A 16,286-nucleotide genomic window follows, 5' to 3' on the forward strand; every position below is an offset into this window, starting at 1 on the left:
CTGGAGAAGTTCACCCCTCTGTGCCGAAGGGGCAGCTACACTATGTGATCAAAAGTATCCGGACACCTAGCTGAAAATGACTTACAAGGTCGTGGCGCCCTCCATCGGTAATGCTGGAATTCAGTAAGGTGTTGGCCCACCCTTAGGCTTGGTGACAGCTTCCACTCTCGCAGGCAACGTTCAATCAGCTCTCCTTTTCGGAATGAGATTTTCACTCTGCAGCGGAGTGTGCGCTGATATGAAACTTCCTGGCAGATTAAAACTGTGTGCCCGACCGAGACTCGAACTCGGGACCTTTGCCTTTCGCGGGCAAGTGCTCTACCATCTGAGCTACCGAAGCACGCCTCCCGTCCGGTACTCACAACTTTACTTCTGCCAGTATCTCGTCTCCTACCTTCCGAACTTTACAGAAGCTCTCCTGCGAACCTTGCAGAACTAGCACTCCTGAAAGAAAGGATATAGCGGAGACATGGCTTAGCCACAGCCGCTATATCCTTTCTTTCAGGAGTGCTGGTTCTGCAAGGTTCGCAGGAGAGCTTCTGTAATGTTTGGAAGGTAGGAGACGAGATACTGGCAGAAGTAAAGCTGTGAGTAGCGGGCGTGAGTCGTGCTTCGGTAGCTGAGATAGTAGAGCACTTGCCCGCGAAATGCAAAGGTCCCGAGTTCGAGTCTCGGTCGGGCACACAGTTTTAAACTGCCAGCTCTCCTTTTAATAGAGTGTATGTTGTTTAGATGCTCTTAAGAATGGGCAGTTTCCAAAATAGTAGCGCAAACAAAATAATTTTAGAAACAACGAGGTGGAATAATTATCTTCTTCAAATTTATTGAAGCTGGGGAGATCACAAAGTCGAAAATGACAAATTTTGTGATAATTCCTTCCAGATGTCTCAGTTTTATAGCTGGATGTATTATTTTCCCTGATCCCGTTGGGATGCATCCGCCGAGCACCGTGGGAACTAATCCATCAGTGAGATGGTTAGCTGGTTGATTCCAGGTGGCGTCGGTGGTGGCGTTCATGTCGGTGATGCTACCACGCTCGTTCTACCTGATGGCGGCGCTGGAGCAGGACCTGTTCGCCATCTCCGTGTACCAGATGTTCTGCCTGCTGGTGGTCTACTGCGAGTGGCAGGGCGTCGGCCCCGGGGGGCTGGCCGCCCCCACCCACGCTGACACCGGCTGTGGGGCCTTCTGGAGGCTGCCCTTCCGTCGCAGCTGTTGTCACCCCATGAGCTTTACCAGGTACCTGCCAGCTCGTTGACACCTACCACAGATTTGTCATGTTCTCGGGCACTCATGTTGGCAGAGTCGTGCAAATGGTGCGATATTTCGACATTTTCAGACGATCCTGATGACCGTTTTCCGCTTGACTACACCTTGCTAAGACGTGTTCAAAAATTATCTAATGTCAAAGAGTCCGATTACAGGAATTTTTTGTTGTTTTGCTGATCAACATGTCTGCTAATCGTCTGTACTATGTTAGCCATACAGAGTGTTTATAGTTTGTTCACAACTTACTGGCTGAGCTTTCAGGGATGTGCAAGAAGCGGAGGAAGCAAGTCCTGCCTACCAAAGCACAACGTAGTATCAGCTACAGAGAGATTGGCCGTGAGGATGGAAGGAGCCTTTATCACAATGTTCTTATATTACACACGTGCTTTCTACTGGTTTGACAAGATAGAGCATAACAATCACTTCCTAACGGCTACTATAGGGCTCGTACAAGATTACTTCACCTGTGTGCAGAAAAGCATTCTTGTTCTCAGTTCTGGAAGAGTCCAAAGGCGCAGCTACCTCAGTTGCCTGTCGCATACTGAGCTGTTTGCTTCATACGTTACGAATGAAACTCTCCCTGTCCACCTCAGACACATTGCAGGAATGGAGGTCTGTACATACCAGTTGCACGCAGCCTTTCTCAAGTGATTTTAAAGAAACTATTCGGTAAAATAAATGATTCTCACGCGGCTCATAGCCTCAATCGTCAGATTTATGAAGAACTGCCTATAATTTCGTTAACAGTGATAGTTATTGTGATGTTTTTGGTGTCTTGTATCAATACCACCCCACACACGTCGCGAAGTTGGCAATGGGATTGCAAGTTTCTTTTATATGACAATAGGGTTCACTTGGGATCTGGCAGAGCCAATGGTACACGCCCACTGAGCCATTTTCCAATAGCCCTGTACCACAAGTGCCTTCTGCTGCTGGAAATATAGGAGGGCCACCGGGACCCAGACATACCTATGGCCACATCGCTACAATACAATCGTTCGTCCTTAGTACTCCTTGCCTCTTCTTTGTTGACTTGTGATAGCTAGACTCTGTCTCTTGCTGCATTCTCTGTAATGAGTCTTCGTGCCTCTAGGGAAACATAAGTTGAGTAAATCTTTTGTTTATTATGTTAACTTGTTTCTAAGCTGACCAGCCGTTCTATGACGGCAGTTGCCCTACCACTCGTAACTCACATCTCGTTACTGTTGTGTTTGAAGTCATACGAAGCCACATTCCTATATTTAGTAAAGTTCTGTACGAAATTAGAATAGTTTGCAATAAAGAATAGGGGTCGCTATGAGATTGCGTGTGGTCCATGTTAGATCACGTTTTGCTGGATGCGAAATGTAGCTAACACATTCAATTTTTCTTTAAACTTGAAATAAGATCTGCATCTATCTCCAAAATAGAGAAAATGGATTGTGTAAGGAGCGATCAAAGAGTTTCCAGTTGGCCATACTCTCCTGAATCGGTACGTCAATAAGGCAAAGTCTCTGTAAGAACGGAGGCACTCATCTCACTGATGCACCAGGTAGAAGTTACCTGTCTGGTAAAACACTGTGTGTTGCTCCATGAAGAAGTCTGTAGCCACTTACTGCACTTCCTCACCCGTCAGGAATCGTCTGCCCTTCAAGGTCTTTGATGAGGGACTGAGGTGTGTGATAATCGCATTCGAGCAGGACTACAGGATGCTTGCTCGAATCTATCTCACTTGTCTGTAAACGTTGAGGCTGGCCTATTAGATCGACTGGGGTGTTGTGTCAAACAGCGACCAGCATTGAAACTGGCGCACCATTTCCGTAAAAAGAGTCGTATAGCTGGGATGTCCCACGACTCTAGGTGAGCCGCTTGCCGGAATGATTCATCTTCCTCCACGCACATTGACCTATTTCTACGTTTACATCCACAGCTACGTTTACATACATACTCCGCAAACCAACATACAATGCGGGGTGGAGGGTACAACTACTAGCGACTTCACTAATGTTATACTCGGAAATGGAGTAAGAGAAAAACGACTCTTCTGTATCCCTCTGTGCGGTCCCTAATTTCTGCTATCTTATCTTGTGGTCCTGGCGCGAAATGTACATTGGTGGCACTAGAATAGTTCCGGAGTCAGTCTCTAAATTTTCTCAACAGTGTCTCGCGAAACAAGCGTTGTCTTCTCTCCAGGGATTCCCATTTGAGTTCCCGCAGCATCTCCATAACACTTACGTGCTGATATAACCCGTCAGTAACAAATGTAGCAGTGCGCCTTTGAAATGCTTCGATGCCTTCCTTTAATCCCACTTGGTGCGGAACTCACACACTCAAGGATGGGATGTACTAGCGTTCCATACGGTGTCTCTTTTATAGATTACCTACTGTTCCTCAAAATTCTCCCAACAAAGTGACGTCGACCATTCGCCTTCCCTAGTACCTTCCTTATGTGGCCGTTCCATTTCATAGCGCTTCCAACGTTACAGCTAGCTGTATAATCGACGCGATCGTGTTCAGCAGCGCACTACTAATGCTATATTCGAACAACAAAAGTAGCCGGCTGCGGTGGCAGAGCGGTTCTAGGGGCTTCAGTCCGGAACCGCGCGACTGCTATAGTGGCAGGTTCGAATCCTCCCTCGGGCATGGATGTGAGTGATGTCCTTAGGTTAGTTAGGTTTACGTAGTTCTGAGTTCTAGTAGGCTGATGACCTCAGATATTAAGTCCCATAGAGCTCAGAGCCATTTGAACCATTTTGAACAACACTAGTTTGTTTTTCTTACTCATTTGCATTAAATTACACCTTCCTAAATTTGAAGCAAGCTGCCGCCCATCACACTAACTATAAAGTTTGTCTAAGTCATCATGTATCCTACTACAGTCACTTGACGACAACACCTTTCCATAAACCACAGTGTTATCAGCAAGCAGTCGCAGATTGGTGCGCCCCGGCCGTCAGATCATTATATAGAGAAAAATAGCAGTCCTATCACATTTCCCTGAGGCACTCGTGACGATAACCTTGTCTCTGATAAACACTTGCCTTCGAGGACAGCATGGTGAGTTGAGTTACTTAAGAAATCTTCGAGCCATTTACATATCTGAGAACATATTCCGCATACGCGTGTCTTCGCTAATAGTCTGCAGCTGGGCACCATGTCAAAAGCTTTCCCGAAAATCTAGGAATATGGCCTCTGCCTGTTACCCTTCATCCACTGTCACGCGCGAAAACGAGAAGCTGAGTTTCGCATGTGGACAGATTTGTGGGCAGAGGCTTTTATGTCTTAAAGAAATTTACTACATTCGAATTCAGAACATGTTCAAGAACCCTGCATTCTTGAGGGCACGTAAAAGTTCTGTCGTATATGCGTTCGAGTTGTTGAATGTAAAACATAGGTGTAAAGTGCATTATTATGCTTACATTGTATGATGATGACAGAAAGGAGAAGGTAAGATCCGGTGCTGGCATTTAGCCTACACCGCTCGAAGAGCTAACGGGACCGCCAAGTTTAGCATCCCCATCAGAAAAAGGATCAACGTCAAGAGTGTCACATGGTCCCACTTCTAGAGTCACTGCAGAGAATATAATCCTCCCTCGGACATGGGTGTGTATGTTCGTTCTTAGGATAATTTAGGTTAAGTAGTGTGTAAGCTTAGGGACTGATGACCTTAGCAGATGTCACACACATTTGAACATTTTTAACATTGTCACTAGCACTACTGGCCTACGTTGGCGGCCAAATACTGGCAGTTAAAATGCTATCCACAACCAGGATTCGAACGGGCATACCTCTGAGTTGAGCACTACCGAATGGCCGTACGTTTGCGACCTCGGATGCGAAGGCGTGTAAACATTTTCTTTCCGCAATTAACATGATCCTCTTTTGAGCTTCAGTCAAACAGAGAGGAATCAATCGGAGACAGATCTTTTTCACAAATGAATATTCTTGCAAAACTGAATGTGCTACACATTCTTCGATAGCCGGAAGAATGCCTTTATGCCGTGACGAAGCTCTTTAGCCATCTTACTCACAATATCGAAGAGCTTGGGAACCATTTGTCGTTGAGCTTCACGAAATGCAGCGCTGCCGGAAGAACGAGCACAACGAATTGAGAAGCTGTTCCAAGGTCTTCATTAAATATGACTGATTACTAATAAGTAAGCGATTAGAGTCATTGTAGCTGATTTTTTCATTACGAAAATCATAAAAAAATACCAATCGAAACTTTCACATGAAATTTCCAAGTTTTCACAACGCAGTTCCTTTCAATGCTTCCTGTAAACAAACTACTAGGCTGCCATTGTTTAAACAATAAGAAATGAGAAATTTTTAAACAATTTCAGTTAAAACGTCTTGGCAGATTAAAACTTTATGCCATACCGAGACTCGAAATCGGGAGCTTTGCCTTTGGCGGGCAAGTGCTCTACAATCTGAGCTACACAAACACGACTCACGACCCTTCCCCACAGCTTAAATTTCGTCAGTACATCGTCTCCTACCTTCCAAACTTCAGAGAAGCTCTTCTGCGAACCATGCAGAACTAGCACTCCTGGAAGAAAGGATATGGGGAGAAATGGCTTAGCCACAGCCTGGGGGATGTTTCCAGAAAGAGATTTTCGCTCTGCAGCGGAGGGTGCTCTGATATGAAACTTCCTGGCAGATTAAAACTTAATCTGCAGATTAAGAAACAATCGTAGTCATTAAACCTCTGTATTGGCTCTAATTTCTCGAATTTTCTGCTCGTGGTCATTACGCGAGTTGTATGTGGGAGGGGAGTTACACGTTCACGTTGTCCGACCCTTCGGGGAAAGTGCTCTCTAGAAATTTCAATAGTAAATGTCTCCGTGGTGCACAGCGCCTCTCTTGTAACATCTGCCAATGGAGTTCTTTAGAGCATCTCCGTAACGCTCTCGCTCCGGCTAAACGATCCCACGACGAAACGCGCCGCTCTTCGTTGGATGTTCTCTGCTATAATTCCTACCTGGTAGGGATCCCAGACAAATGAGCAATACTCAAGACTCAGTCGAACAAGCGCCTTCGTGGATGAGTTACATTTCCTTAAGATTCTTCCTAAGAGTGTGAGTCCGGCATCTGCTTTTCCCGCTGTTTGTTTTTGTGGTCATTCCATTTAAGATCGCTCTGGATGATTACTCCTAGCTATTTTATGGTAAATACTGTGTCAAGCGGTTTTTCATCACTAGTACAGCTGTACAGAAGTGGATTTCTTTTCCTATGTAGGCGCAATATACTCCATTTTCTTGCATTCACAGTCAATTGCCAGAGCCTGCACCATTCAGCAATTCTCTGGCGGTCATTCTGCAAGTCTATCTTCTGACGTTGTTGTTGTTGCTGTTGTCGTCTTCAGTCCTGAGACTGGTTTGATGCAGCTCTCCCTGAATCTGCTTAGTGTATTCATCTCTTGGTCTCCCTCTACGATTTTTACCCTCCACGCTGCCCTCCAATGCTAAATTTGTGATCCCTTGATGCCTCAAAACATGTCCTACCAACCGATCCCTTCTTCTAGTCAAGTTGTGCCACAAACTTCTCTTCTCCCCAATCCTATTCAATACCTCCTCATTAGTTACGTGATCTACCCACCTTATCTTCAGCATTCTTCTGTAGCACCACATTTCGAAACCTTCTATTCTCTTCCTGTCCAAACTAGTCATCGTCCGTGTTTCACTTCCATACATGGCTACACTCCATACAAATACTTTCAGAAACGACTTCCTGACACTTAAATCTATACTCGATGTTAACAAATTTCTCTTCTTCAGAAATGATTTCCTTGCTATTCCCAGTCTACATTTTATATCCTCTCTACTTCGACCATCATCAGTTATTTTACTCCCTAAATAGCAAAACTCCTTTACTACTTCAAGAATCTCATTTCCTAATCTAATTCCCTCAGCATCACCCGATTTAATTTGACTACATTCCATTATCCTCGTTTTGCTTTTGTTGGTGTTCATCTTATATCCTCCTTTCAAGACACTGTCCATTCCGTTCAACTGCTCTTCCAAGTCCTTCGCTGTCTCTGACAGAATTACAATGTCATCGGCGAACCTCAAAGTTTTTACTTCTTCTCCATGAATTTTAATACCTACTCCGAATTTTTCTTTTGTTTCCTTTACTGCTTGCTCAATATACAGATTGAATAACATCGGGGAGAGGCTTCAACCCTGTCTCACCCCCTTCCCAACCACTGATTCCCTTTCATGTCCCTCGAGTCTGGTTTCTGCACAAATTGTAAATAACCGTTCGCTCCCTGTATTTTACCCCTGCCACCTTCAGAATTTGAAAGAGAGTATTCCAGTTAACATTGTCAAAAGCTTTCTCTAAGTCTACAAATGCTAGAAACGTAGGTTTGCCTTTTCTTAATCTTTCTTCTCAGATAAGTCGTAAGGTTATTAGTATTGCCTCACGTGTTCCAACATTTCTACGGAATCCAAACTGATCTTCCCCGAGGTCGGCTTCTACCAGTTTTTCCATTCGTCTGTAAAGAATTCGCATTAGTATTTTGCAGCTGTGACTTATTAAACTGATAGTTCGGTAATTTTCACATCTGTCAACACCTGCTTTCTTTGGGTTTGGAATTATTATATTCTTCTTGAAGTCTGAGGGTATTTCGCCTGTCTCATACACCTTGCTCACCAGATGGTAGAGTTTTGTCAGGACTGGCTCTCCCAAGGCCGTCAGTAGTTCCAATGGAATGTTGTCTACTCCCGGGGCCTTGTTTCGACTCAGGTCTTTCAGTGCTCTGTCAAACTCTCCACGCAGTATCTTATCTCCCATTTCATCTTCATCTACATCCTCTTCCATTTCCATAATATTGTCCTCAAGTACATCGCCCTTGTATAAACCCTCTATATACTTCTTCAACCTTTCTGCCTTCCCTTCTTTGGTTAGAACTGGGTTGCCATCTGAGCTCTTGATATTCATACAAGTGGTTCTCTTCTCTCCAAAGGTCTCTTCAATTTTCCTGTAGGCAGTATCTATCTTACCCCTAGTGAGATAAGCCTCTACATCCTTACATTTGTCCTCTAGCCATCCCTTCTGGTTCTTCTGACGTTACTACTTTATTATAGTCAAGTGCATCACCTACGAACAACCTCAAAGAGCAACCGACGCTTTTTCCTAGATCATTTAAAAATATCGTAAACAGTAACGATCCTACTATACTTCCTTGGGGTAGTCCGGAAATCACCTTTACATCTATCGATACTGTTCCGTTAAGAGCGACGTGTTGTGTTCAATCCATTCCAAAATCTGCTCCAGCTCTCGATAAGCTCGCCATTACAAAAAAAAAAAATATATATATATATATATATATATATATATATATATATATATATATATATATATATATATAGCTGCCATAATGCTGATGTTCTAAATTATCCTACCTATCTGCATTGTTTGAGCCATTTTTCAAAAGTTTACGATTATTGATCAAAACCTAGTTAAGTGTTCAGCATTTTCCGGGTATGTACTCGTACAATCTTCTATTACTTCATCTCCTTTCTCCTCTCTCTCTTCACCTCCTACGTGTCTCCTCTCTGCCCATCTCCTCTTGCGCCTCTGTCTGCCTAATCCTTCCACCCTCCACTCTCTGCCAATCTTCTCGTAGTCCTCTCTCTGTCCATCTGCTCCTACCTCTTCCTCTTACCATCTGCTCCCTTCCTCCTCCCCCTCTCCCTGTTCATATCGTCCTACCCTTTTCTCTCCTCTCCCGGTCCATCTCCTTCTCTTTCCATTCTATGTCCATCGTCTCCTCTCCCCTCTCTCTGTCCATCTCCTCCTCCCCCATCACTCTGTCCTTCTCTCCCCTCTCTCTGTCCATCTTTTCCCTTTCTCTGTCCATTTACCCGTCTCCTTCTCTCTGTCTTTCTCCTTCTACCTCCTATCTGTGTCCGTCTCCACCTTCACACTCTCTGTCTGTTCATCTCCTCCTCCCCCTTCTCTCTCCACGTTATCACCCCCAAGCCAGTAGATGGTTGCTGGTTCTTACACCCTCCCCTTTACATTTCTTTCCTTACAGCCAGCAATGTGTATAGCAAATTTAGTTGGAACCTGTCCACGAGTTTAGGAGGAGCTTTTTACCTATGGATTTGCCCGTGTACGCACATGTATGCATGTGTCATTCGTATGTTTACACATATTTAACGCGTATCTCTAGAGAATTTATCCCAGCTGTTTCATTTCCACGCAGCTCAAACTGTTATGACATCATATCTGCTAAACTGTCCGCCCCCGGTAGCTGAGTGGTACGCAGTCTGCTTTTTAGGCGGTGGCGCGGCACGGACCTGCTGTCCCGGCCGCGGGCGCGCGTGGACGAGGAAGTGTTTACACCACCGGTACTCGCGCGTGTTGTTGTCTGACTCGATCGCCATGGCACACAATTTTTGGAAGACTACGCTCCAATTTACGTTCGACAACGAATTGGCCAGACCCAAAGCTTTCGAAATAGAGCGTTTTTTGAGGGAAGAAGTTCGTTTACCTGCTGCAGACATAATTGGAATACACCTGTCCATTGTAAGCAGTACAATGTGCGTAAAGATGACCGATGACGCTGCATGTGAAAGAACTCTCTCCGCTGCACAAAGAGGACTTAAATTTCGACACTCTGATGGCCATATCAGCGATGTAACAGTAGCTTCTTCCGGATTGGGTGTGAGGGTCATTCGGATCTTTGAATTGCCGTTTGAGGTGCCAGAATCGATGGTTACTGAATCGCTGCGCCCATATGGAACGGTATTTAGTCATACGCCTGAACGCTGGGCAAGTTTTAGTACATATCCTGTGCTTAACGGCGTGCGACAGGTGCGGATCGTCCTTACAAAACATATCCCGTCTTATTTATACATTGGCGGATGTCGAGCTATTGTGATCTACGATGGCCAGCCACGCACCTGTTCTGGCTGTGGTGGAGAAGGACATATCCGCTCGGAGTGCATACAACGCCGCGTCGTGCAACTGCCACATGGGGAAGCGTCACAGCGAGAAGTTCCCACGCAACTGCCGATGACGTACGTGTCGGTGGCCCGCCGGGAGGTGTTGCCAAGTTCGGAGCGTGACAAGGACGTGTTTATGCAAGAGCAGACCGAGTTACGGGAGCATGGAGGTGACTTGGAGAATGTCCCTACACCCACGTCACGTCAGTTGAGGGAGGAACCTTCCGAAAACTCACATGAAGCACGCGGCGTGGAAGTAGAGGTCGAGACAGAGGCGCCGGCAACGGCCCAACGAACGATCGACGAACACCGTGAAACAGCAGAGGGCAGGGCATGCAAACAGCGATCGCCGAAGCGTCGCAAAAAGCGTCGCCATAGTTCGGGTGACACGTCGCCCCCTAGCCTAGGGGTCACGGAAGGTATCCTAGCCGAAGAACTGTCTGACACAGAACACGTGCCTTTAGAGGACGCTGACAGGATTCCGTCAGATGGTGACCGGATGTCCTGCCTTTCAGATGGTCCCTCTTCATTGACACCGACTGACCCAGCGCTGCCGACGAAGGAGTCAGGGATACCAATGTCCCAGCAGCCACGTCGAAATACATCAGAGGACGTCTCTCGGATGGATGACCACTGCGACTTGGCGGAACCAGTCGAAGACATACAGGAATTGCCACCCCCTAATGATGACCACTCACCTACAGGATGTACACCACGGAACGACAACAAAGGAGGGCAGCCTGTTGGCGGGCACCCCTCTGAGCACGAATAGTGGACTAAAGCCCTTGGAGTTCTCAATGACATGACACGAGCATGACAACGACAACGAACCAAGCATATAAGGTGGGCACAGTGAACATTAACACCGCACGTTCGCTTGCAAAGATGCAACTTCTCCGGGACATGATTTACGCCACAGACGTTGATATTCTACTGATGCAGGAAACCTGCAATGCTGCTTTTCCCGGCGTGCATGGATACAACACTTACCTAGCGCCGACTCCCGATGGAGGACGTGGCACAGCGATACTAGTCCGGGAAGGGATTCCGATGTGTGACCTCGATTACCTTCCTTCGGCTCGGGGTTTGGCTATGACCATGAACGGCATTCGTATCGTCAACATCTATGCACCCTCCGGATCTGACAATCGACAGGCGCGTGCACGATTCCACTCGGAGGAGATTGCCCCCCTATTCCATGGAAGGTATGAACACATCTCGTTAGGGGGGGATTTTAACTGTGTACTCACACTGAAGGATCAAACTCCTAATTTCAGCTCCTGCCACGCACTGAACACGATCTGCCGGGACATGGCCCTTATGGACACGTGGGAAAAGATCCATGGGCAGTGAGAGGGCTACACGTATTTTACTAGCCACTCGGCGAGCAGGCTGGATCGGATATATGTTTCTGACGGATTAAGAGATCACGTGTTGGCTGCTGAACGTTGGCCCACGGCTTTTACGGATCACCTTGCATATTTATGCACGTTAACCCTCCCACGGCAGAGGGTCTGGCAGAGTCGTAGTTCCTGGAAACTTAATTCATCCTTATTGGTGGATCTCGAATGTCGCCAGCGGATCGAAGAAACATGGCAGACTTGCACTCGCGGTCTGCCACTGCACCGTACGGTTCTTTCGTGGTGGCTGCAGTGTGCAAAACCGGCGATACCAAGAGCTCTCATCACGTATGGCAAGGAAAAAGCGAAATGGCTCCGAGATACACTTGATTATTACTACATGGTGCTCCGCGACCTGTCCTCCAGGGCCCCATCGCCCGAGCGTCAAGCGGAAGTCCATCGCATTCAGGCCTGCATTTTATCGATCACGAGACGTCGACTGGAGGGACTTTCGATCCGTACTCGGTGCTTGGATAACGTCGATGTAGAACGTAGTGGCATGCATCATGTGTCCAAGGGACATGCGCGTAATCGCCGAGCCCTAATCACAGTCCTCCATGATGACGGTGGTCGGCCCTTGACGTCACAACAGGACATTGCTGCTGAGTTTCAGGAGCATTACCGCCTCCTTTTCACTGGGACGCCGACGGACAATCGGGCAGGAGAAGAAATTTTGCGACAGATGCAAACGGAGGTGGATGGTCCGGATGCAGAGGCGCTATTGGAACCCCTAACGGAAGATGACATCCGGGGCGCACTCGCGAAGGGTGCGGTGCATAAATCCCCTGGGCCAGATGGGTTGACACTCGAATTTTACCGCGCATTTGCGGATTTAATGATGTACCAGTTGGTATTGATGTATAATGAGTTATTGAGCCCTGCCACGGACATTCCGTCGCAGTTCATGGCGGGAATACTTATACCAATACCGAAGTCGACAGCGAGTGTCAGCGCCCATCAATTTAGACCGCTCACGATGCTCAATACTGATTATAAGATCTTTGCGCGAATGTTGGCGACATGGTTCAAGACTGTAATATCCCAGACAATACCATCAGACCAGGCTTTTCTAGGGGTTCGGAGCAACATACATTCTACCCCCCGCGAATACCGTGACGTAATTTCCCTGACGGAAGCTTGTCGCATGCGAGCGGCGTTCGTATCGGTGGATTTTGTTCGTGCCTTTGACAGGATCAACCATGATTTCCTTGACTCGACCATGCGACGCATGGCGATACCACAGGATTTTATTACCGTCCTCATGCGCATCCTTCGCGGCGCTTCTTCGACGGTGAGAGTCAATGGCAGGGAGGTAGGAACGATTCCTGTTTGCAGCTCAGTTGGCAAGGATGTCCCTTGTCGATGATACTGTTTGCAATAGCGCTCGAACCATTGATGCAGACTCTTAGACGGACTCTAACAGGCGTCCGACTCCGTGCGAGCTCCTTCACGTGTCGTGCATATGCCGACGACTTGATGATACTCGTCCGGTCGGAGAACGAAGTAAGTCAGGTGGTTACCCTTCTTACTACGTACCGAGTAGCTGCGGGAAGCAGGGTCAACATGAATAAAACCAAGATCATGCACATCGGTCGAGGGCTGGACGCTCTGCACAGTCCGTTTACGACGGTGGACATCTAGCATTGCTTAGGTGTATTGTTCACCCGATCGCTACGGCAATCAGCGACGGCGAGCTATCGACGTCTCCTGCAGATCGTCCGACTGCACATACGCAACAATTCACTCCGAACGCACGACCTGCTCCAAAGGGTGGACTACACTAATGTTCACCTGGCCTCGCAACTGCCGCACCTGGCACAGGTACTGCCAATGCCACATGGTATTGCTGACAGATTAATGGCGGCCTTTGGATACTATGTCAGCCAAGGAATGTTGTTTAAGGTCAAATACAAGACTTTAACTCTCCCACACCATTCTGGAGGACTTAACCTCACGGATGTGCGGAACAAGGCTCTAGCTCTATACCTGCGAGCGACGCTACGCACTTGGAACCAACGGCAACACGCCATCACGTCGGCCATCCTGGATGTGCTTCTTCCCACGTCCTTTGAACCACCGGTGGCGGTAGGCACAATGTCGCCCTCTTTTTCTCACGTCGCGCGATTTTTTGATGATTTTAGTTATGTTCAGTTACAGATACCTTCTACAAGATTCCCCACTACCCGTGAGATATATCGATACTTGCGGCGTCATCATTGCAGCAATGTTGTCGAACTTAAATACCCAACACGAAACTGGCGACAGATTTGGAGAGCTGTCCATACACCTCTCCTCACCACAGCAGCGCCATCGTCATGGTATACACTAATCAACCGCAAGACAGTCAACCGCCAACTATTGTACGACACTCGCATGGTAGATTCCCCGCTCTGCCTTATATGTGGCATGCAGGACACCGACGAACATTCTCTGCAGTGCGGTGAGGCAAAGGATGTTTGGCGGCTGACGCAACGCATCATGGCCCTCCTCCGACGCACCGACGAATCAACGATCACGACGGACGCTTTATTTTTCCCTGACCCTGTCTTTTTCCCCTCACACAAAACATCGGCAATCCGATGGATTGGAGGACACGCATCGCACTACGTGCTCTCGCGGACCTTGATATCGGGCATGGACAATTGGCATTATCTACTAGAACAACACGAAATCATCCGACGCCACTCTAAATATAAAACGCATTTTGCGAACTTTCTAGGCAGCATGTTTCATAACCCCCCGACGCGGTGGGGAGTCCCAGGTTTACGTTGTTTCGAGGGATAGGATGTACTCCCAGTGAAGTGACGAGGAAGTCGCTTCAGCCCTATATTTCTTTCCCTTCTTTTTTATATATGTTTTTTTTGGAACATTAAAATTAAATGAATCAATAAAATATTATTGTTACTAAAAAAAATTACAATGTACAATGTTTCCTTCCTGTTGCCTCTCCCTTATAAAAAAAAAGAAAAAAACAAAAAAGGGGGTAGCGTCTAAAAAAAATTTAAAAAAAGTGGTCAGCGCGACAGACTGTCAATCCTAAGGGCCCGGGTTCGATTCCCGGCTGGGTCGGAGATTTTCTCCGCTCAGGGAATGGGTGTTGTGTTGTCCTAATCATCATCATTTCATCCCCATCGACGCGCAAGTCGCAGAAGTGGCGTCAAATCGAAAGACTTGCACCAGGCGAGCGGTCCACCCGACGGGAGCCCTCGTCACACGCCATTATTATTATCTGATAAACTATCGACGATATAATTTTGTGGCTACATCAAGCCGTATAAGCTGCTACTGTCAGCGAAATGTGTTGCTGAATTAGTTAGTAATAAATTAAAACGGTATGTATCATTTGGCAATTTCTCACGCATTTCAGTGTTTATGACTCTATTTCTCCTGATCTATGTGTCACACAATGATATAATTTTGGTGGTAAATATAGTCTGGAAAATGTCACGCACATACAATTAGCAGTAAAAAGTAATAAATGTATGCGCCAGTTATACTGCATGAAGAGTGAAAATGAAGTTAACGACAAACTTTGTTTCTTGCGTCATTTTGTTGGGGGTCATGATCGAGAAAAAGTTTCGTAAAGGTTTGAAATTATGTGTAAAGTTTGTTGCAAGTCACTAAATGCTTCATTCTCCAACATTTTGTGAATAAAATGTGGCTTTTCCCACCTCGTGGGCTGCACTGCGTTTTCAACCCTATGCCCACCCCTGTAAAGGACAGTTGGTTCTTATCCACAAATTGTTTCCAGACTAAAAGCGATATGTATGCCAAGTTTGGTTAAAATCGGTTCTGTGCTTTAGGAGGATATATGGAACATGCAGACGTACATAAATACATAGATACATTTTTATATGTATGGATATGTGAATATTGACAGCACCTATGTAACTTGGCACTGGTGGTCTAACCTAAAGGTTAAGCAGCATTTTTCATTGAACTTACCAAGGGAATAGGTGCCGTGGTTAGCATAATCGACTCGCATCCATGAGGATGCTGATTCAGATCCACATGCATTCATTTGGATTTAGGTTTTAGTCTGAAAATGAGTCCGTGATCATTTTTTTGGCACTTTATTTTACAGTGATCACACAAACTTTTACACGTCACTGTTACCGGTTTCGGCTACTGTCATTTACAGACCAGTGATAAACAAAAACAGTGTGTAACCAACTAAGTTCAGTTTGCTGACGCTAAATCTATAGAAGCCCTGGTGATACATAAGAAAGATAAAGAAAGGTAAAAAGTGTTTACATGATTAACAGGCATGTATACGAGCCATACACACCATGAAATATTCTGATGTAGTATCAATGTCAAACTAAACATGTAGGCACAAAGTAAGTGCTGCTGATGATCAGAATGCGTCTGATATTTATACGAGGCTTTTATACAATTGTATGTGTCACCTTGCCAGACCAGGAGCTTCACATTTTTAATATTTTGCACTTTTTGTGTGGATTTTAAGTATGGATACAATTCCAGGTATAGTATGTCAGTACATAATTTATTTTCAGACGCTAGTTTTTGACATCTGAAGTAATTTTAACCAACGACTACGCATACCGCATTTTAACCATTACATTTGCGATACTGGTTAATCATGTACCATAGATAGCTATAGTGCCCTCTGCTGGGCTCAGTTTCCTTTTATAAATACCAGACGCATTCTGATCATCACCAG

The 16,286-nt window shown here is 46.2% G+C and overlaps 1 protein-coding gene across 1 annotated transcript in view; it reads left to right on the plus strand.

Moving 5' to 3' along the window:
• LOC126419669 (organic solute transporter alpha-like protein) overlaps positions 1-16,286 on the plus strand; it is a 71,395-nt gene that overhangs the window by 13,954 nt on the left and 41,155 nt on the right. The window contains exon 3 of the mRNA XM_050086856.1: positions 995-1,239. Coding sequence (XP_049942813.1) covers positions 995-1,239 — 245 coding nt within the window. The remainder of the gene's footprint in view (positions 1-994; positions 1,240-16,286) is intronic.

The sequence above is a fragment of the Schistocerca serialis genome, chromosome 9, assembly GCF_023864345.2.
Source record: "Schistocerca serialis cubense isolate TAMUIC-IGC-003099 chromosome 9, iqSchSeri2.2, whole genome shotgun sequence".
NCBI lineage: Eukaryota > Metazoa > Arthropoda > Insecta > Orthoptera > Acrididae > Schistocerca > Schistocerca serialis.